General features: G+C 42.8%; 2 protein-coding genes across 2 annotated transcripts in view; both read right to left on the minus strand.

Annotated features, from left to right (window-relative positions):
* Window positions 1–23493, minus strand: part of LOC311226401 (uncharacterized protein) — a gene marked incomplete at its 5' end in the record, with an annotated part of 864333 nt that overhangs the window by 116128 nt on the left and 724712 nt on the right. The window lies entirely within an intron of this gene.
* The window catches only part of LOC311227554 (elongation factor 2b-like), a gene marked incomplete at both ends in the record, with an annotated part of 65656 nt that overhangs the window by 23286 nt on the left and 18877 nt on the right, over window positions 1–23493 (minus strand). The window contains 5 exons of the mRNA XM_084313279.1: window positions 3171–3366; window positions 5634–5886; window positions 13525–13630; window positions 17829–18004; window positions 18838–19049. Coding sequence (XP_084169405.1) covers window positions 3171–3366; window positions 5634–5886; window positions 13525–13630; window positions 17829–18004; window positions 18838–19049 — 943 coding nt within the window. The remainder of the gene's footprint in view (window positions 1–3170; window positions 3367–5633; window positions 5887–13524; window positions 13631–17828; window positions 18005–18837; window positions 19050–23493) is intronic.

The following is a 23493-nucleotide window of genomic DNA, read 5'->3' on the forward strand; positions in this document are numbered from 1 at the left end:
CCAACCACCTCAAACTGAACCTAAGCAAAACAGAATTGCTCCACCTGCCAGCCAAATCCTCCCCCCTGACCGACCTCTCCATCACAGTCGAGAATGCAGCTGTGACCGCGTCCCCGACCGCCAAGAACCTTGGTGTTGTCCTCGACGACCAGTTGAACTTCTCTGCTCACATCGCAGCGACAACCAGAACCTGCAGCTTCCTCCTGAGCAACGTCAGAAGGATACGCCCCTTCCTGACAAAAGAAGCCATCCAACTCCTCGTCCAATCAACAGTCATCTCCCGCATCGACTACTGCAACGCACTGCTAGCTGGCCCCCCGGCCACTGCCACCAAGCCTCTTCAACTCATTCAAAACGCAGCGGCCCGCCTGATCTCAAACCTACCGAAGTCGGCCCATGCACGTATCCGCTTCAAGGCCCTCGACCTAGCATACCATGCGGCAAAGGGAACCGCTCCAGCCTACCTCCGGTCAATGGTCTCTAACTACACACCCTCTTCTGGCCGCCTCAGACCTACTCCTATCCAAGCTCCCGGAGGGTCATCAAAGAGAAGCCGCCTATTCTCAGTCCTTGCCCCACAATGGTGGAATGAACTACCCATCCCAGTTAGGACAGCCGAATCCCGTCCAATCTTTCGCCGTCGACTAAAGACTCACTTCTTCAACCATTATCTGAAATGATGAAAAAAGAAAAAAAAATCTAACCCTGACTAATAAACTAACCTACACTGTAACACGCAACACTTTGATGAACATTGTTACTCAGCTGATAGAGTTGTACTCTTCTTGCTGTCTCGTCGTACAGAACTTGTAAGTCGCTTTGGATAAAAGCGTCAGCTAAATGACTAAATGTAAATGTAAATGTAAATGTGTGTGTGTGCCACTCCAATTGCATGTCCAGTTCGTTGCATGCCGATTAAAAAAAAACCTAAAGAGGTCCTGCATTATTATTAAGAATCTATTTGAGGATCACAGAACTAGCCACACTAATGAACATCTGGCAACCGGCCAATTCTACTTGTTTCTTTGGAAGGGGGTAGAGAGAGAGAGAGCCGGGAGAGGGAGAGAGATATGGGGAAAGGGGGGGGGGGAGAATGTGAGAGATAGAGAGAGAAAGAGATAGATATATATAATCTTCTATAGATTATATGGTTTATCACCATAACATCCAAACATGTTTTATGAGGAAAACAAAGCAAAGTGTTTAAATAGAAATCGGGTATCGGTAAAAAATTCTTTATATATATATATATATATATATATATATATATATATATATATATATATATATATATATATATATATATATAATATAATAATAAATAAAGTAAGAAATAACAATTCAGTACATTTATATCTATGTGTTCATTTGTTACATTTAGTTTCACTAAGTTAGGAAAGTAATGTTTTTTTTTTTAAACTTACGTTTTTATTTGCATTTTTGATTTAAGGAAAGTAATGTTTTTTTTGTGAAAAAATATATATATATTTTTTTTTGACATGACATACAAACATTTACAGTAGAAATCCACTATAAATCACAGGGCTATTACCGACATAATACTAACAATAATGACAGCCCGGTTTTTAAAATTAAAATAGATGTAGATTAAAGATTAAAGATATTGAAAAGTAATGTTTTAAGTCAAGCCTGATGTTGCCTTCCACACAGTGAGGCATACAGTTTATTAATTGAACAATGGGTATTTACATTAGCCGACTCTTTTATCCAAAGCGACTTACAAGTGCTGTACGACAAGTCATCAGGAATGGTACAGCTCTATCAGCTGAGTGATTGATTGATTGATTGAAAACTTTATTAACAGATTGCAGAATGGGTACAGTACAGTACAGCTCAATACATACAATTGTTAAGGGGATGCATCCCTAGTTTCAATTGAGCTTGAATACAAATAAAAAAAACAACGACTTGAATACAGAAACATGTCATATATTGGCCTTAAATTGGGAATTATGAATTTTTATTTTAACTTTTTAATACCCCGCAGATATACCCTGTGTTCACTTGTCCATTCAAATCGCTAGATAGATAGATAGATAGATAGATAGTAGGGGTGTAACAATGCATCGATCCTGAGGTCGAATCGCATCGAATCGAATCATGGTCAAATTAATATTGAATCGTTGCCTGAAGAATCGTAATCGAATCGAATCAAATATTTACACCCCTATTATTGGCCTATAGTCCATTCATGCTGAGTGAATCAGTTCCCCCAGCCACATTTGTGTATTAATATTTTTTTGGGGAATTAACTGATCGAAAATGAATCTAATCGAATCGTGGTCAAATGAAGAGATTTCACGATGCATTGAATCGTTGCCTGAAGAATCGTAATCGAATCGAATTGTTACACCCCTAATAGATAGAGATCTTTATTGATAATGAACATGTATACAAATATACATATAGAGGCCCACCACAGCTTATTTCCATTGCCGTCCTTCAGATGTCTAAAATGTAAAACGTTTAAAATTAAATTAAATAAAAGACAACTACTGTAATACATAAAAAATATACCCTTCACAAAACCTAAATAAATAAAATCAACTAAGATAAATAAAAAATTATTAAACCCAGGTTCTGCTTCCCCTGGTCCAGCTCTTGACTTTGACTTTAAAAGAGGAACAGGGGCTAATTAACTTAATGTCTGCTAGTAGCCGCACACCGGTCTCTATAGGGAGGTGTAGTCTGACGTCACTTTGGTACCACCCGCGAGGTCCACCCGTATAGGGCTTTATCATTGGGAAAATCGGCTATTGTAACAATTCTGCCGCATGGACATTGGCAAGCTTTCCATTTTTGCACAAAACGAGTTCCCTTCTATCACTAACATTATTGTTTAAGCATTTTTGGTTGAAATAAAATGTGTCGATTTATTTTTTTTTACGATTAATTGCAAATATTTTCATCTTGAGCTATAGATTGTGGATGAATACGCACAGAAAGGTACACCGTGCAAATGTTCACGCTTTATTTTTATTTTTTTTAACGAGACGATTTAGAAATGGGCAATGGGGGAAATACGTTGCGTTTTCAAGATGGCGGACCGGCCGGAAACAGCAACGGCGTAACCGCTACGCCTCCCTCTATCCCCACACACTCCACATGACAACACACTCCACACAACAACACACTCCACACACACCGACCTCTGGATGGGCTTAATGAAGAGGTCCTCCTTCTTGCCGGGGGTGTAGTTGGGCCCCATGATGCGCACCTTGAGGCCGGTGGAGACGGTGCCCGAGAAGACGCGGCCCAAGGCGTAGAAGCGTCCCTTGTCCGTGGTGGGGACCATCTTGGAGATGTACATCATCAGGGGAGCATTGGGGTCACAGTTCTTGATGCCTAAAGAGGAGGAGAGAGAGAGAGGGTGGGGGGGGGGAGAGAGAGAGGGTGGGGAGAGAGAGAGAGGGTGTGGGGGAAATAGAGAGAGAGGGTGGAGGGGAGATAGAGGGTGGGGAGAGAGAGAGGGTGGAGGGGAGATAGAGAGAGAGAGGGTGGGGGGAGATAGAGGGTGGGGGGGAGATAGAGAGAGAGGGTGGAGGGGAGATAGAGAGAGAGGGTGGGGGGGAGAGAGAGAGGGTGGGGGGAGATAGAGGGTGGGGGGGGGGATAGAGAGAGAGGGTGGAGGGGAGATAGAGAGAGAGAGGGTGGGGGGGAGATAGAGAGGGTGGGGGGGAGATAGAGGGTGGGGGGGGGATAGAGAGAGAGGGTGGAGGGGAGATAGAGAGAGAGAGGGTGGGGGGGAGATAGAGGGTGGGGGGGGGATAGAGAGAGAGGGTGGAGGGGAGATAGAGAGAGAGAGGGTGGGGGGGAGATAGAGAGGGTGGGGGGGAGATAGAGGGTGGGGGGGGGATAGAGAGAGAGGGTGGAGGGGAGATAGAGAGAGAGAGGGTGGGGGGGAGATAGAGGGTGGGGGGGAGATAGAGAGAGAGAGGGTGGGGAGAGAGAGAGGGTGGGGAGAGAGAGAGAGGGTGGGGGGGAGATAGAGAGAGAGGGTGGAGGGGAGATAGAGAGAGAGAGGGTGGGGGGGAGATAGAGAGAGAGAGGGTGGGGGGGAGATAGAGAGAGAGGGTGGAGGGGAGATAGAGAGAGAGAGGGTGGGGGGGGAGATAGAGGGTGGGGGGGAGATAGAGAGAGAGGGTGGAGGGAGAGAGAGAGGGTGGGGGGGAGATAGAGAGAGAGAGGGTGGGGGGAGAGAGAGGGTGGAGGGAGAGAGAGAGGGTGGGGGGGAGATAGAGAGAGAGAGGGTGGGGGGAGAGAGAGGGTGGAGGGAGAGAGAGATGGTGGGGGGAGATAGAGAGAGAGAGGGTGGGGGGGATAGAGAACGGGTGGGGGGAGAGAGAGGGTGGGGAGAGAGAGAGGGTGGGGGGGATAGAGAATGGGTGGGGGGAGAGAGAGGGTGGAGGGAGAGAGAGATGGTGGGGGGAGATAGAGAGAGAGAGGGTGGGGGGGATAGAGAACGGGTGGGGGGAGAGAGAGAGGGTGGGTGGGGGGGAAAGAGAGGAGAGAGAGAGGGTGGGCGGAGAGAGAGAGAGGGTGGGGGGGAGATAGAGAGAGAGAGGGTGGGGGGGGGATAGAGAAAGGGTGGGGGGAGAGAGAGAGAGGGTGGGGGGGGGAGATAGAGAGAGAGGGTGGGTGGGAGGGGAAAGAGAGAGAAAGAGGGTGTAACCAGTGTAACCAGTATATTGTGTGTGTGTGTGTGTGTGTGTGTGTGTGTGTGTGTGTGTGTGTGTGTGTGTGTGTGTGTGTGTGTGTGTGTGTGTGTGTGTGTGTGTGTGTGTGTGTGTGTGTGTGTGTGTGTGTGTGTGTGTGTGTGTGTGTGTGTGTGAGATTGATTGAAAACCTTTATCCCCGAGGGGAGATTCAGATGTCCATCACAGCATCAACAGCCATTTAAAAACAGTTAATACAATTATTTAGTCCGTGTTAAAAACAAAGATGGACAAATACGTAGGGCTAAAAAGAAGAAGCTAAAATAGGGCTAAAAGTGGTGAATGGAAGAGAAAAAAAATTTAAAGAAAGAAGTTAAGATAGTGTTTAAAAAAGGGTTAGAACCAAGAGGGAGTCGCTAAACCCAGTTAACCCTTTCACTGTCACACTACCAAACGGTTAACCCTTTCACTGAGACAATACAGAAAGTTAACCTTCTGTGTATTGTCGCAGTGAAAGGGTTAACCGTTTGGTAGTGTGGCAGTGAAAGGGTTAAGCGGTGTGCATGCATAATAATAATAATGCAGGACTTAGGAAGTCTTTATTTGGCATGCAAACGACACACACATGCGATGGGCGGCACACACACACACACACACAGGAACACACACATGCAATTTCTTGTGTCGCCTAATGCTATTGAGCCTCTGCACTTGACCCATCCCGTCGTCCTTCCCCCCCCAAGGGCAGCCGGGAGCAGATAGGGGCGTCGACGTGAGCCGCGCCCCGGGGACCAATCCAAGTGCTCCTGCCCGTCTTCGTCAAGGACGCGACAGCGTTAGCGATCTGTTGTTGTGCATGTTTTTCCATGTGTGTGACAGTGTGCGTGTGCATGCATGTGTGTGTGTGCGTGCGTGTGTGTGTGTGTGCGTGCGTGTGTGTGTGTTCATTGCACCGACCCATGGCCGCCTCGTCCTCCCCGGGCCCCTCGTACAGCAGCTCGCAGCGGTAGCGCTGGGCTGTGACGGGGGAGGGCAGGTGGATGGTGATCATCTGCAGCAGGGCGCCCCCTGCAGGCAGCCAGCGGCGCATCACGGCCTTCAGCAGCGGCTTGCCCTCCTTGTCCTTGTCCTCCGCATCCAGCTTGACCTCCAGCTTCTCCACCAGCTTCGCCGTCTCCTCCTTGTCGAAAGTCATGATGGCGTCGAACACCTGGGGGGGGGGGGGCATGTTCATACTACAGTCCACTAGGGCTGTCTTAAATACTTCGAAGCTTCGTTCGATGGGCATGGGATTCGAATGGGAAAATGTAATTTGAATATATAAAAAGATATATATCTATTTACAATTTTTTCTTTTTTTTTGCAAAATCAACTCTGTCTCTCTTTGTTAACTACAACAAGCAATGCCGTTTGTTATTTAAGATTAAGGTCGGACTCGGCACTGACAGATTTGTGTTCATTGTGCTGCTTTTATAAAGCCTCAAATGACGGCTTACAATATTTCATGACAGCAAAGTGTTTAGTTTGTCTAAGATTTAAAAAGGTTTCAACTTTACAGCACTGACAAAGTTGAACAAAGTGCTGTACAAGTCCTGCAACATAAATATTTAATATTTTTTTAAATAATTTTTATTTTATTTATATATATATATTTTTTTTTATCTTGAAGCTTCGAATTAAAATCGAATCTCGGCCCCGAAGCTTCGAATGCCAATTTTTTTCGAAGGTCAGCCCTACAGTCCACACTACAGTTCACACTACAGTTCATACTACAGTTCATACTACAAATATCAGATAAATTGACAAGGATGTTAATTAGATGTCTATTGAATGCAAGCAGATGTAGATGTGAAACTGAGAGACTTCAAAGTAAAAAGTTTTGTCAAAGGAATTGTTGGTACAAAAGTAGACTATTAACCCCTTAACCTGATAAGCTGTAAGCCGTATTTCGCCTAAAGGTACATGCCTAAGTAAATGGAAGATTGCTCCACTTCTGCAAGGTAAATTTGCATGTTCTTGGTATCTAGGAACATCTAGGGACCTGGGGGTATGTATTTCCATTTCCAGTGTCAGAAATATTGTGTCTGTTACTAGGCTTGAGTAAATTGTGATGAAACAAAGGAGAATATAAATTATGATTTATGCATCTTTGATAAAAAATGTATACGGGTACGAGAAAATGCTCACTGAGCTCATTCACCACCTTATTGAGATCATGTGTACAAAAAATCTAAGCAAATAAACCGCGGGAAGATGATTAAACAGAAGGATTTGTAGATACAGTAATTAATGATAATCGATTTTAATTATAAATTCATATTTGACCTTGAACTTGACCTTGACCTTATTATGATAATTACGATAATTAGCATTTTCAGATAAATTTGTATTTCCGATAAATCGTATAAAACATCGTAAAAATGAAAATATACACTTTGACTTCTGTTTTTGATAGGGTTATGGTCTTTACTCTTGGCTACAAAAAAAATATTTAAAAACATTGACCTCTTAACATCCAAGGGCCCACATGTGGACAATTCTTTGCCGACCTCTAGTGGCCTGGGTGTGCATTTCTTTTAATACAATAATATAGATAGAATTAAAGCCCTATTTGTTGCCTGTAGATTGCCCTTTCAGGTGACAATCCGTTCAGCGGTTCTCGAGTTACATGCCGATATGTGAGGCGTGCCCCAAAGTACGCAAAAGTACACATTACCACCCCCGACTCCCGGGGCTCTAGTCAATCATTTGGCGATCTCGAAAATCTTTGCACAGGGTTGTAGCCAATGAGTGTGGCTTTCCAATGATACCCCATGATATGATAATTGGGGATCTAATACGGTCTCTATTGATCGATTTATGATAAAGAAAAGAAAAGTCCCCTATAGGGGGACCTTGAGTGCTAGCCACGAGAAATCTCGTTAATTCATGCCAACCGTTGAGTGCCAGCCACGAGAAATCTCGTTATTAATCGTTATTTTCTTTATTAGCGATTTCCATTCATTTTTCACCAATCTAGCCTCACATTACCATTGGGACTCTCTCTGAGCTCGAACAGGGAAAATACCGCCCCTATCGTCTCTCCGGATGGTATTGCACCCATTGGATTGGACTGAATGAAATGGATGGGAAAAAAAGAATCCGGAATCCACATTTTACTTATCAGGATGAATGAATGAATGAATGAATGAATGAATGAATGAATGAATGAAAACTTTATTTAACAGATTGCAGAATGGGTACAATACAGTACGGCTCAATACATACAATTGTTAAGGGGATGCAGACCTGAGAAAGACGTTTGTCTTGTTTCCATCAGGGTCCCCCATTTTCAATTCATATAGACATTTATGACATACATAACATACATGACATTTATGGCATAGGGACATATAGGTATTTAGTACTGATACATTTGTGACATAGGCGGTATTCAAATATACAGTACTGTTACCCCTAGATCCTGACAGAGTATATACATATGATGGGGAGGGGACTGTACATTAGGAGGGGGTGGGTGGGTGGGAGGGGAATATACATACGGCGGGGAGGGAATATATACATGCGGTGGGGAGGAGACTGTCTATTAGGAGGTGGTGGGGGTTTTGGGCATTTACGGTGGCCAGTTTCGAATTGCAGCCTCCCGTAGGTGCTCTTTAAGGGCGGTTTTGAATGTGGGCAGGGATTCACATTCCTTTACAGCTTTGGGTAGGGCGTTCCACATTGTTGTGGCATAATTGCGAAACGTGTTTAGTCCCTTGTTTGAGCCGAATCTGGGTTTAACATGATTTGTTGAGCTTCCTCTGGTGTAGTGGTTGTGGTATTCACTGACCTTTGGGAAGTATTTTGACATGTACATGGGCACCCCGGTCGTATAGTGTATCTTGTAGACCAGGCCCATTGCAAGTTGCTGTACTCTGTCGTCTACTCTAAGCCATCCTAGGTTGGCAAAGTGGGCAGGGGTGAGGTGGGTTCTGGGGTTCAGGTCAAGTAGTAGTCTGACCAGTTTGTTTTGTGATGTTTGTAATTTTGTTTTAAGCGCCTTTGAGGTGCTTTGGTACCATGAGGTGCACGCATAGTCATAGTACCCTTGAATGAGTGCTCCTGCCAGAGTCCTCAGGGTATTCTTGTTTACCAGAGAGGAGATCCGGTACAAGAATCTAGTTCGTTGGTTGACTTTTTTTATTACATTGGATGCCATTTTGTCACAGGAAAGATTTGCCTCTAGGATGGAACCCAGGTAGGTAATTTCGTCTTTCCTTGTGACAATATTGTCACCCACTGTAACTGAGAAGCCGTCGGTCTTGCTGAGTTTGTTATTTGAACCGAAGAGAATGGACTCTGTTTTGCCCATGTGTAATGATAGTTTGTTATCAGCGAGCCATATGCAGATTTTGCCTAGTTCCGTGCTGAGGGTTTTTTCAACCTGCAATTTGTTCTTGTCAGAGACCAGCAGGGCTGAGTCGTCCGCAAACAGGAACAAGTTGCAGTCACAGGCTGACGACATGTCATTTGCATAAATTAGGAAGAGTAGCGGTCCTAGTATGCTTCCTTGTGGAACACCACAGCTCACTGTGAGGGGGGGGGGATAGAGTACCGTTTACCTCTACCATCTGTTCTCTCCCCTCCAGGTAGGATTGCATCCAGCTCACTGATAGGCTATCAAAACCAATTGCTTTTAGCTTGTCCATTAGAATGGAGTGATTGACAGTGTCGAAGGCCTTTTGTAGGTCCAGCATGACCATGCCGCAGTATTTGCCAGCGTCCACCTCTTGTTTGATGTGGTCGTTCAAATAGAGGAGGCATGTGTCAGTGGAGTGGGACGTTCTGAAGCCAGATTGGAATTCGTAGATTAGGTTTTTTTCCGCCAGGTACTTTTCGACCTGTTCGTAGACTATTTTCTCCATGACTTTCGAGATGGAGGTAAGAATAGAAACAGGGCGGTAGTTGCCTGGGTCTAATTTGCTGCCCTTTTTGTGTAGAGGGGTCACTCTCGCAATTTTGAAGTCCTTGGGGACGTGCCCCTGTTTTATAGAGAGGTTTATTATGTGTGTGATGACTGGGGTGATGGCGGCTGCTGCGTCTCTGAGGAATTTGGAGGGGATGTTGTCATGGCCAGTGGCCTTGTTAGGTTGGAGGGCGCTCAATTTTTTGAGTACCTCATCGGTTGTTACCATTTCAAGTTTGAAGTCGTCTTTGTGGACCCCTAGGTTTTTGTAGTATGCTACTATGTGTTCTACCCCATAATGCCCTGAGTGGGAGGGTAGTTTGTTTACCAGTGTTGTGGCTATGTTTGTGAAGAAGATGTTTAAGTAATTGGCTACATCCAGCTTGTCTGTGATGAGCGTGTTGTCCGTCTTTATGTTTATGTTTGAGAATCTGGTTTTAAGTTTTTTACTGCAGCCTAGTTGATTATTGAGTAATTTCCAAAGTTCGCGGGGTTTGTTTTTGTTTTCCTCAGTTTTGTCGTTGATGAAATTTCTTTTTGCGGTTCTGATCATGGTGTTTACGTCATTTCTTAGTCTGTTTCTTTGGATTTTTAGTTCAACCACGTGGGCTTGGAGTTCACTGTTTGAGCTTTTGGAAAGCTTTGTCTGACTTTTATGAAGTTCAGAGCATTTTTTGTCTCTGGTTTTCATAGCGGCCAGTATTTCAGTGTGCATCCATGCCTCAGCGCGATTTTTAACCCTGGTGGTTCTTATCGGTGCCATGTTGTTGAGTATTGCTGTGAATTTGGTTTTGAATCCAAGCCATGTTTCTTCAACCTGTGTACCACTGAGCTCATCTGACCAGTCCAAGCTCCCCAGTTCTAGGTTAAAGGCCTCTCTAGAGTAAGTTTTGAGGTCTCTAGATGTGACTGTTTTGTGACAGCCGGCCTTCTGTTTTAGCTTTTTGCGGGTACAGAAAATCATATAATGATCACTTAACCCGCATGCTATCACCCCTTTACTGGAGATCATGGACTTGTCAGAGGTCAAAATGAGGTCAATGGTGGTTTGTGTCGAATCGCATACCCTTGTGGGTTGTGTGATTAGCTGGCTGAAACCGTGCAGGTCAGAAAATCTACTGAAGGCCTTGAAGACGGGTGCTGATTTACGCAGCATATCCGTGTTCCAGTCCCCAATAAGAATTTTTTCTACCCCCTCCACCCCAGCTAAACACCCATCAAGTGTGTCATAAAACCCACTCTGTTCTGGTGGTCTATAGATTGTGCCTACTAGTACCGGTTTCGCCCTGTCTAATAAGATTTCAATCCAAACAGTTTCAATTTCATCATGGTTAAGGTCAGTACGGTTGATGTATTTGGTATCCTTGTGTATATACACACAGACGCCACCTCCATACTGGTTCCTATCCCTCCTGACTATTGAGTAGTTTTCAATTTCAATCTCTGGATCCTGTACAGATGAGTCTAATTTTGTTTCTGTGAAACACAATATGTTAGCCTTACCGTTTAAAAACAACTGTTTGATTTCAGCCAGTTTCGGTCTCAGGCTATTTGTATTCAGATGAAATATGTGAAGTCCATTTTTGCTTGTAATAAGTTTGATGTCGTCACAGTTGAGGTAACTCTGTTCCATTGTGTCCTGTCCTGTGGTGGGGGGAGGGGGGGCGTTGTTGCTGTTTGTGCCGTGGGTGGGGAGGGGGGGGAGGGGTGCTTTGTCCTTTGCTGGTGTCTGTATTCCTTTGTGTGAAAGCCCGCGATGTGGGGGGGGGGGGCTGGTTGATTACAGATATGTCTGATTGTACTCCATTGTGGGGGAGGGGGGGTGCCTTTTGTCCTGGCCTCGGCCCGGGTAGACTTGCTGGCATGGCGGCCTTGGCGGGGCCAGCCAAGCTAACCGTCGGGTCCTTGGTGGTCTCGATGTCCCGCGCCGCTCTTCCTTTAGCCACTCGCCGAGTCCGCTGGGGCTTCTGTGAGGGTATGTCGCCGCTTGCTGGTCGGCTGGTGCAACTGCTGGCTGAAGCGTCAATTGCGTGGATGCTGTTGATCTCCGGCGCCGGTGTGAGGAGCGATGCCTCGCTGTTTTGTCCCCGCGACGTGCTGGGCGCCTCGGTTGTGAACCCCGGTTCCTTCCCTCTCGCTGTGGCCTCTCGTGGGTTCTTTTGCAGGGGTGGCAGAGGAGGAATGTTGCCGTTGATCATGTCGTTAGCCGCAGTATGTGTGGGTAGCCGTTGATCTGTTGTGCTGGCTGCTGCTTCTTGGATCAGCAGATTTGACTGTAGTCTCTGGTTCCGTGTCATTACGGGACCAGGGTTCTGATGAATGTCACCCGACATGAGCAGGTATAATAAAAACATTGATCTCTTATTACACTTGCCTGCCGGGGGTAATTTCTTTCGTTCCGGATTTGCAGTAAGTACTGTGTGGATGGTCGTGGCTCCGAAGGCAGGATGTTTCCTCTCCGAGCCCGTTAACAAATAGAAGTCGCAATGGGACTGCTGTTTTACGTTTTCGCTATCCTCCACTTCTGTCTGGAGTTGCTGCTTGAGTTGTGAATTCAGGTACAAATCCATAATCCACAGGAGGGAAAGTAGAAAATGCGCAAAGTACTTTGTTGTTGTTGCTCTGTTGCGTTGGTTACGGGAGCTACGTAAAATGCGACCGTCCATGTTGAAGCCGGATGCCAAGCAGGCATGTAACCCGAGCCGATTGCATTCATTGGCGACCCTCAGAACAGCGTGGAATATGTGTTTCCAGTACCCAGCGTTGGATCAATAAACGCGATCGATATTTGGAATGGCGATCAGGAATTGGAATAATCTTTTTGGAGAACATCTGATCTGAGGTAAGGAATCTATTTTATCAGTCTTGGGGTAATCAGAGTTTTTTTCACCTATATCTCAGCGTGTCGTGTGTGTGTGTGTGTGTGTGCTGATGGATGGATAATCGATTTTTCAGCCCGCTTCTCTAGCGTGTATAAGTACACATATACTATCAATAATCTAGCGTTTATTTGAAAACGATTCATAAATAGGCCAAAAAATTACAACGTGTTTTGTGTATTCCACTGAAGGGCGATTCCTGCAGAATCTTTTTTTTTCTGGAAATTTCCAAAAACTAGCGTTTTTCAAAATGATATAAAACGGAAATGTACCGATTAAAAAAATAATCCATTTCGACAATGTTGACTGCAAACAAGTCATTGATAAGCGACGGGCGTATTAGACACATAGCCATAAAATTTAAGATATAGTTTATGCGTTCGCAAATGTGCTCGCCCTCTCATTGAATAGAGCGCTGGCACTCAATCGCTAAATCGTGCGCCCCCTGCTGGCACTGAAAGTGTTAAGCCTGAGGCCTATTTTCAGAAAATCGGTGTAAAAAATACATACACAATACTAGGGATGTTTGATATTGGCGTATTTACCGATATCCGATATACCGATATTGTCCAACTCTTAATTTCCGTTACCGATATCAATCGATACCGATATATGCAGGGTTTCCCCCCCCCCAAAAAACGGAATAATTTCAGGTAATTAACATTACATATCTCTTGTCGTGGAATTAACACAACATTATGCATACTTTTGACAATAAATAAAATAAGAATTTGTTCACTTCTTACTTGCTTGCCTGGGTAAATAAAGGTTAAATAAAAAAAACGATACCCATATTTTCCGATATTACATTTTAATGCCAATATCGGCCGATAATATCGGACATCCCTACACAATACACATATATACATAATACATAAGTAAATGGAAGATTGCTCCACTTCTACAAGGTCCATTTGCATGTTCTTGGTATCTAGGGACATCTATGGATCTCAGGGAATGTATTCCCAGTACCCTGGGTAAATAAAGATGACAATATCTACAGCGTTGCCTTTCCGTTTACCTTAAAGATGGGGTCCAGGACGAGCTGGCAGAAGGTCCGAGGGAGCTTGGTGCCGTCGGGGCCAGTGTCGGTCTTACTGAACTTGCCAGAGACTGGATCAAAATACCTGAGAGAGGTGCCCAGAGAGAGAGAGACGGTGTAGTAGTTAAGACCCCCACACTCTAGGAGCACACAGGACTCACCCCTGCTGGCCTAGGGTCACATCTCGCCAGAACCTTCTCTCCTGTCTCTTCCTTCCTTCAAGGGAGATCCCCCCCCCCCCGTGAACGGCCCTTCTAAGGTTTCTCTCCTCCACATTGCCTGTGGTGAATTTTTTTCTATTGCTAGGTTTTTTGTGAGTTTTTCCTTACCTTTGCGTGGGGTATGTCTGGGAGTGTTGCATTAATTTATTTAAAAAAAAATTGGACTTCATGGTGTTTTTGTTTTGTTCTTGATTTATTGTGATGTTTCTTCTTGACTTGTTTAACTCATTCAGTGCCATCGCTTAATGAGCCAGGGGGCGCTAGAACGTCATCGTTTTAATCAATGGGGGGACTGCGAGATTTGCGAGTCTAATACACCCGTCGATTGTCAGTGAGTTGCTTCCAGTCAACATGTACAAAACAGATTGTTTTTTCATCCGTACATTTTTGTTTGATACCGTTTTGAATATGAGTATAGTTTTGGTGATTCTTAGTAATCCCAGGAAAAGACGCGATAATTGCGTTTTAGTGGAATACACTAAACACATTGTCATTTTTCGCCTGATTATCGAATCTTCCTGAAATCAACGCTAGATTATCATTATTATCCTTCCTCGTGCATACATGAAATGGCCCTCGTAGCGCGGCGCTCCCCCCCCCCCATCACCTCCTGCACCCAACGGTAAAAGCCACACACAGTCCACACACAGACAGCTTCGATCGCGGTAGAAAGAAATATCAGATCAACGCAAGATTTTATATATAGCAGGGCTCGAAATTAACGTTTTTACTTGGTAGCACTGGTGCTCCCAACTTCAAAAAGTTGGGAGCACCAGCAAAATTTTTGGAGCACCCACCAAAATGTAAGGAGCACCAACAATATATACGTAATATATTTTTTTTATTGATAAAAAAACGACAATATAACAGTACTGTAATGCAGTAAAACAGTGAAAGTAGCCTTAAACTATACTATAGTGTAGACCTAGTAGTGTAGCCTATAGTGTAGACTAGGCATGGGCAAAAATACCACGGTTTCACGGTATTCGGTACATACAAAAATCCCCCATTGAACAAAACGTATTACAGTGCACAATAAGCTTTTCTGTAAGTGTTATTTATGAATGTGTGAAGACTGTCTGTATTACACACAGAGGGAACTGTCTGACCACTTTAAAACTAAGTATACTTCCAAATAAACGTTCATGATTATGAATATGTAGCCTACATGTCAAAAGGCCATTTTGCTAATGTGATCTACTTGCAAAGATGTATGTTATATAGCCTAGTAGTATTCTTACTGGATTCAACTTTGGATTAATCTTTTGTGGTGGCTCAACATTATTCACACACGGAACTATGTGTTGGGATAAGGGTTCCGCATGGACCATATTGTTGTTGCATTGCTGTCGGCAAACTAGCTCAGTGTCAACAGAGTGTTGACGTTGAGTTGATGTTAGCTGCTAGCTGGCTACCCGAATCCACAACAGCCAGCAGGTAGCCAACCGTACAAAATACAGTCTCAGCCAATCACATCGATTTGTACAGTTAGTTAGCTCCACTCCATTGCAAATTAAAAGGTAGACACAGCCCGTATTAGCAAGCTACAGTTGCTAGGTAGCTAACGTTAGCCACCCGAATAACGGTAGCTAGCTAACGTTAGCCACAGCTGCAAAAACGAATTTCAACGATGTTATGAGCTATCAGTAGCTAGCCAGCTAGATAACGTTAGACAACGCCTCGTGTATAAAACTAAAGTGAATAGTTTACTGGGCCATTGTTTAATTGTTGCTTCAGTGATGTTAAAAGAGGACCTGCACGCTTGGTATCTTCGGTGCGAATGAGACGGGTCTGTGAGGGGGACGGGCAATGAGGGTGTGTGAGCGTGTGTGTGCGTCAACTTAACCAATCTAAAATCAGCATTAAAGGTAAGAACGTCAAGCTCAAGTTTGATTGGTTAGAATGGTCACTGTCAACTCACAAGGCACATACTGAGTGACAAACTAGCGAATGGACAGAGAAAGGGATGTTCGGGGAAGGGGGGGGGGGGGTCGCACCAGAACAATTATTTGCACTCGCACGAATGCTCCCAATTATATTTTGAGGTCGCACAAGTACAATTTCGGTCGCATATGCGACCAATTCGGTCGCAATTTCGAGCCCTGTATAGAATCCTTACCTGGTCTCTGATGTAATGCAAAAGAAATAATCCAATTATCTGATCGCCATTCCAAATACTGCTCGTGGAGGTCCGTCCCACATTGCCTGGCATTGCATATGAAGGGGGGGGGGGGGGGGGGGGGGGGGGCAGCCTCGCAGATATAACGTTGTAAATGCTAGTCCTGCCGGAGTATTTAAACCCCGCCCACATGGCTCAGATCGGCCCAGGAAAGAAACTACACCATTTCTAATAGAGTGCAATACCGGCTGGAAGGCGTAGGCGGCGGTATTTGCCCTTTTGCGAGCTCAGACCCATTCCCAATGATAACATCAGGCTGGATGGATGAAAAATGTAAGGATATAGCTAATAAAAGAAATAACGATTAAAACCTGACTATACTCGTGATTGGCGCTGAACGGTTGGCGAGTTAACCCGACTTTACTCGTGATTGGTGCTGAATGAGTTAAAGAAGACGTGTCCGGCCCATGGGGACATTAACATGTGTTGTCGGGCCGGGGCCCTTACAAATACATTTGATTTGATTTGATTTGTGTCTCCCCTGTTCTGTAAAACCGCCTTCCTGCGAGCTCAGTACAGAAGGGAGGCTATGGGGAGCAGATTACTCGCTCTCCTTGAACCATTTCGGGTGTGCAATCTCACAATCTCAACTTTGAAAACGTTTCTAAACTTAATGGAACAATGGCCGTTGTTCACATGGAGCTCTAGAATTCAGAGATATAATTCTGAGAAATGACATCCTGAAAGAAAAACTAAAACATGTGTTTGTGATGAGCTGTGACAAATCTGGCTGCAGGAAACGCCTCATTTCTGTTGCTTCTTGCTGCCTGGATATGTGATTTAACCAGAGCACGGTATCCAGTGTCTTTATGCAATTATCTAGTGGCAAAGATCAGTGATATAGACTAAGGAAGGTTAGATATGTGTATAAAGACCAGTGTTGTAGACTAAGAATAGTTAGATATGTGTATAAAGACCAGTGTTGTAGACTAAGGATAGTTAGATATGTGTATAAAGACCAGTGTTGTAGACTAAGGATAGTTAGATATGTGTATAAAGACCAGTGTTGTAGACTAAGAATAGTTAGATATGTGTATAAAGACCAGTGTTGTAGACTAAGAATAGTAAGATATGTGTATAAAGACCAGTGTTGTAGACTAAGGATAGTTAGATATGTGTATAAAGACCAGTGTTGTAGACTAAGAAGAGTTAGATATGTGTATAAAGACCAGTGTTGTAGACTAAGGATAGTTAGATATGTGTATAAAGACCAGTGTTGTAGACTAAGAATAGTTAGATATGTGTATAAAGACCAGTGATGTAGATATATGTATTAGGGCTGTCAAAGTTAATGCTTTAATTTTGGAGATTCATTTAAATTATTGAAAGCGTTAAAAAAAATGTATCTAGATTAATCTTTTTTTCGGTCTAAGTAGAAAAATGCAATTAATCGCGATTAATTTATTGATAATATAGATTAATCTAGATTAATCTAGATTAAATACAGAAAATTGTGCGATTAATTAGTAAAACGTTTTTTTTATCTATTGACAGCACTAATATGTATGTATGTATGTATGTATGTATGTATGTATGTATGTATGTATGTATGTATGTATGTATGTATGTATGTATGTATGTATGTATGTATGTATGTATGTATGTATGTATGTATGTATGTATGTATGTATGTATGTATGTATGTATGTATGTATGTATGTATAGATAATGTATCTGTAATATAGGTCATTTGTAATTGTAATGGTATACATATATAAAGTAACCCTCCCGACTGGTATGATGTATGTACGTACGAGCTTACGCATGGGCACGTGTGTGTGTGTGTGTGTGTGTGTGTGTGTGTGTGTGTGTGTGTGTGTGTGTGTGTGTGTGTGTGTGTGTGTGTGTGTGTGTGTGTGTGTGTGTGTGTGTGTGTGCGCTACCTGTCTCCCCAGAGTTTCTTCATCATGTCCTCCACCTTCTTACATCTCTCTGCTGAGCTCAGCTCAGCCTTCTTGGTGGTAAACTTAGCCACGTACATCTCAGCAAACTGCTTCAGGGTGAACGCCCAGCCATGGAGACCAGAGCCAAACCCCACCGTGCCTACAGCCGGATCAATCTAAAAAAGAAAAGAAAGAAGGCCCAGTGTTCATAGAAATAAAAGACTAAATAAAACAAGGAGAATGAAATGTTCTCCAAACATTCCAGAATATGTGTGCTCGTATTTTAAACAAACCTCCGATGCTCCTTGTTACTACTACCACACCTAGGTGTTTAAATGAAACCATTGGTACTTTGAATGTGTGTGTGTGTGTGTGTGTGTGTGTGTACACGCGTGTGGGAATGTGTCCCTGTGTGTGTATGACTGTGTGTGTGTACACGCGTGTGGGCATGTGTCCGTGTGTGTGTACTAAGGCTGTCCCCGAAGCCTGTTTTTGGGATGCGAACTTCGTCAGGGTTTTTCGAACAAACGTTCGAACCTTCGTTTTTAATTTAAAAAAAGATATTTCAATTTTTTTTTTTTTTTTTTTTTTATTGCCAGTATATATATTTTTTTTTAGATATCCTCAAACTAAATCCTCAATTTGAATAAAGTGATTAATCTGATAAAATTAGTATTTTTTTTTATTAAATCAACTTTCCAGCCCCAGCCCAGGGAGAAGCCCCAGCCCAACTAAATCAATTAAATCAACTTTCTTTAATGAATATAACTCATCAGTTTCTTTTAATACTATAATATTAGTGTAGCCTAATCTTTATCTGCAACTGTGAAGAAAAACCCCCATTGGTTTAAACAGAATGAATAGAAATAAATAAAAATTTAAAAATAATAAAAAATATAAAAATCGAATGTTGATATAGAATTCGAATGCCAACGTAACGAACGAAGGTTAGAACGTCTGGGCTCCGCCCTAGTGTGCGTACACGCGTCCAGCGCCCCCCGCGTCTCACCATGATGCTGCCCATGGGCCCGTCCTCGTCCTCTCCGTATGTGGAGATGATGACGTTGATGTTCTCCACGATGCACTGGAGCTTCTGGTAGAGCGCGTCGGGCCGCAACTGCAGCTCCAGCAAGGCCCGGTCCATCTTGTTCATCATCAGAACCGGCTTGATGCGCTCGGCGATGGCCTGCCGCAGCACGGTCTCAGTCTGGACACACACGCCTGCCAGAGCCAAGAAGAAGGGTTACAGTCTGGACTAAGGCTGTGTCCCCGAAGCCTGTTTTTGGGATTTGAACTTCGTCAGGGTTTTTCGAACAGACGTTCGAACCTTCGTTTTTAATTAAAAAAAATTAATAAAAATTAAAAATTAAAGAAAAAATATTTTAATAAAAAAAAGATTATATCTTTTTTTATCCTCAAACTAAATCCTCAATTTGAATAAAGTGATTAATCTGATTAAATTAGTATTTTTTTCTTTTATTAAATCAACTTTCCAGCCCCAGACCCAGCCCAGGGAGAAGCCCCAGCCCAACTAAATCAATTAAATCAACTTTCTTTAATGAATATAACTAGGGATGCTCGATATTGGCTTTTTTACCGATACCGATATACCGATATTGTCCAACTCTTAATTTCCGATACCGATATCAACCGATACCGATATATATGCAGGGTTTCCCCCCCAAAAAAATTTAATAATTTCAGGTAATTAACATTACATATCTCTTGTTGTGGAATTAACACAACATTATGCATACTTTTCACAATAAATAAAATCTGAATTTGTTCTTACTTGCTTGCCTGGGTAAATAAAGGTTATAGAAATGTAAAAAAAAAAAAGATTTAAACCGATACCGATATTTTCCGATATCACATTTTAATGCCGATATCGGCCGATAATATCGGACATCCCTAAATATAACTCATCAGTTTCTTTTAATACTATAATATTAGTGTAGCCTAATCTTTATCTGCAACTGTGAAGAACAGAATGAATAGAAAATATATATATATGTTTTTTTTTAATAAAAAAAAAAATTCTAATGTTGATTTAGAATTCGAATGCCAACGTAACGAACGAAGGTTCGAACGTTCGAACGTTTGGGCTCAGCCCTAGTCTGGACAGTGGACACCTGCCAGAACCAAGAAGAAGGGTTACAGTCTGGACAGTGGACACCTGCCAGAACCAAGAAGAAGGGTTACAGTCTGGACAGTGGACACCTGCCAGAACCAAGAAGAAGGGTTACAGTCTGGACAGTGGACACCTGCCAGAACCAAGAAGAAGGGTTACAGTTAGGGATGGGCATTTTAAAGAAAAATCCAGATCGATTGATCGCATGCTATACTCGAGTGATCGTGTATTACTCGAAAAGGGAAAAAAACTATCAAATATATAATAATAAATAATCATTTTGAATGTCTTTTTTTTTCTTACTTAATTTTGTTCATTCACGTATATATGTTTAAGTAAACCAACAAACAGTTATAATCTTACACATGTAAAAGAAATATATATTAAATATTCTTTTTTTTCATAGAAGTGATTAATAATTTAAGATCGATTTTTCTTAGCTACGAGTAATCGATTAATCACGCCCATCCCTAGTTACAGTCTGGACACACACACCTGCCAGAACCAAGAAGAAGGGTTAGTCTGGACACACACACCTGCCAGAACCAAGAAGAAGGGTTACAGGAAATAACTGGCACTGGCAGAGAGTCTTGGCAGAGTCCAATCATGTAAGCTTCCAGGAATGCGCGCTGATCATAGTATTATAGTAAACCTCTTAACTGGCACCAACCCGGCCCCGGGACCTCTTGAGGACGATTTGCACCACACTTTATTTTTTTTTATACGTTCTGCATTTTCTTTTATACAATATATATATATTGAATTAAAGCCCTGTTTGTTGCCTGTCGATTGCCCTTTCAGGCAACAAAATCCGTTCAGAGGTTCTCGAGTTCCATGCCGATATGTGAGGCGTGCTCTAGGGCTGGGCGATATGGCCTCTAAATGATATCGCAATATTTTTTGACCATATCACGATACACGATATATATCGCAATATTTTGACATTTCCTCTAAAGCACTTAAAAATTCTTGATTTAACCCTTTGATGCATACAGTCACGCCAATATGATGATTATAATAGTCCCTGCAAGATATGTTTGCATTATTAAACCATGAAGATGCTTTCAAAAATAATTAAATGAAAATGTACTGACACATTAAATCAAATAAAAAAATGTATTTACATCTAAGACAATTTATAAAAACTCTTGGGTGCCTAAGACTTTAGCAGAGTACTGTGTTTTCTATCCACTTTAGCCAAACACACACACACATATATACACACTATACTGTGAGGAAATAATAATCATACACAAAGGGATAATGGCTTATAGCAGACAATGATTTTAGAATATGTCAGATAATGAAATTAAATGTTTATATCATCAACTATCCAGTTAGTATTTATACTGTAACGTTTGGCTACTTTAAATCATTGAACGTAGAGAGAGCGAGAGCGCGCAAGAGAGAGAGCCAGCCCCCCCCCCCTCCCCCTGGATTTTGTTTTAGGTTTGCCAGGATACATACCCCACCGGCTTCCCACCCACTAACACTGCCAATTGTGTTAGTAGGGACGACCGACCAAACCAGAGGTACCGCTGACAGCTGGATTCTATCCCAGAGTCTCTGCAGTGGTAGGCGAGCGCTTAGTCCGCTGCGCTACCCAGCCGCTCCTAAAAAAAGATATTTTCAGATAGGAGGTTTTGCTCTTCGGCCATCGCTATGTCTTTCGGATCACGCAGATGGCGGAGGACGATGGGTGTACACATCTCTCTTCTGAGAGGAGGTTTTGACGAAACCGAGCCGGGTTTGCCTGAGACTAGGGCTAGGAGCATATTAAAAAACAGTAGTACCAAAAAGAGAGAAAAAAGGGGTAAACATAGGCAGCAATACAAATTAAAATAGATCAGAGTACTTAAAAAATATTTCAAAGCAAAGGACACAGTAACAAAACGATACAACAATAACACAGTAAAACAATAATATCATAAAATCAACAAGCTACATGGTGTCGAAAGCCAAAGAGAAAAGGTGGGTCTTAACACTTTCCGTGCCAGCAGGGGGTGCCAGAAATAGGCGCTTGAGTGCCAACGCTGTAGTCAATGGAGGGCGATCATATTTGCGAACGCATAAACTATATCTTAAATTATGGCTATGTGTCTAATACGCCCGTCGCTTATTACAGTCAACATTGTTGAAACGGATTGTTTTTTTAATCGGTTCATTTCCGTTTTATACAATTTTGAAAAACGCTCGTTTTTTTAAACGTTCAGAAAAAAAAAGATTCTGCAGGAATCGCGCTTTACTGGAATACACAAAACACGTTGTAATTTTTCGGCCTATTTATGAATCGTTTTCAAATAAACGCTAGATTATCGATAGTATATGTGTACTTATGCACGCTATAGAAGCGGGCTGAAAAATCGTATTTCCTGATCAGCACACACACACACTCTGATTATCCCAAGACTGGTAAAATAGATTCCTTACCTCAGATCAGATGTTCTCCAAAAAGATTATTCCAATTCCTGATCGCCATTCCAAATATCAATCGCGTTTATTGATCCAACTCTGGGTGGTCGAAAGACATATTCCACGCTGTTCTGATGGTGGGCAATGAATGGGATCGACTCGGATTACATGCCTGACAAGTCAAATGTGGAATCCGGAAAAAAAATGTCCCATCCATTTCATTCAGTCCAATCCAATGGGGTGCAATACCATTCGGAGAGACGATAGGGGGCGGTATTTTCCCTGTTCGAGCTCAGACAGATCCCCACTGGTAACGTGAGGCTAGATTGATGAAAAATGAATGGAAATCGATAATAAAAAAAATAACGATTAAAAACTAGATTTCTCGTCGGTTGGCACTCAACGCATGGCATGAACTAACGAGATTTCTCGTGGCTGGCACTCAAAGTGTTAAGGAGGCCTTTGAAACGGGGTAGTGATGAGTAGGGTTGGGCACCGAGAACCGGTTCTAATAGGAACCGGTTCCTAACTTCGATCGAATGGCGATCAGGAATTGGAATAATCTTTTTGGATAACATCTGATCTGAGGTAAGGAATCTATTTTACCAGTCTTGGGATAATCAGAGCTTTTTTCACAGATATATCAACGTGTCCCATATGTGTGTGTGTGTGTGTGTGTGTGTGTGTGTGCCGCTGATCAGGAAATGAGAGAATCGATATTTCAGCCCGCTTCTATAGCGTACATAAGTACACATATACTATCGATAATCTAGCACATATACTATCGATAATTATTTGAAAACTATTCATTATAGGCCGAAAAATGACAACGTTTTTGTGTATGCCAGAATATTCCAGTAAATGCCGCTTATCACGGAATCTTTATATTTTCCTGAAAAACGAGGGCTTTTCAAAATGCTATAAAACGGAAATGAAGCGATTAAAAAACGATCCGTTTCGACAATGTTGACTGCAAACAAGTCATTGATAAGCGACAGGCAGATTAGACACACAGCCATAATTTAAGACAGAGATTATGCGTTCACAACACTAACCCCCTGGGGCTCTGAAAGTGTTAATTTCAATTCTTAAAAAAAAACGGGAATCGAAATGGAGAATCGG

Source organism: Notolepis coatsorum (assembly GCF_963971535.1).
Source record: "Notolepis coatsorum genome assembly, chromosome: 4".
Classification (NCBI taxonomy): domain Eukaryota; kingdom Metazoa; phylum Chordata; class Actinopteri; order Aulopiformes; family Paralepididae; genus Notolepis; species Notolepis coatsorum.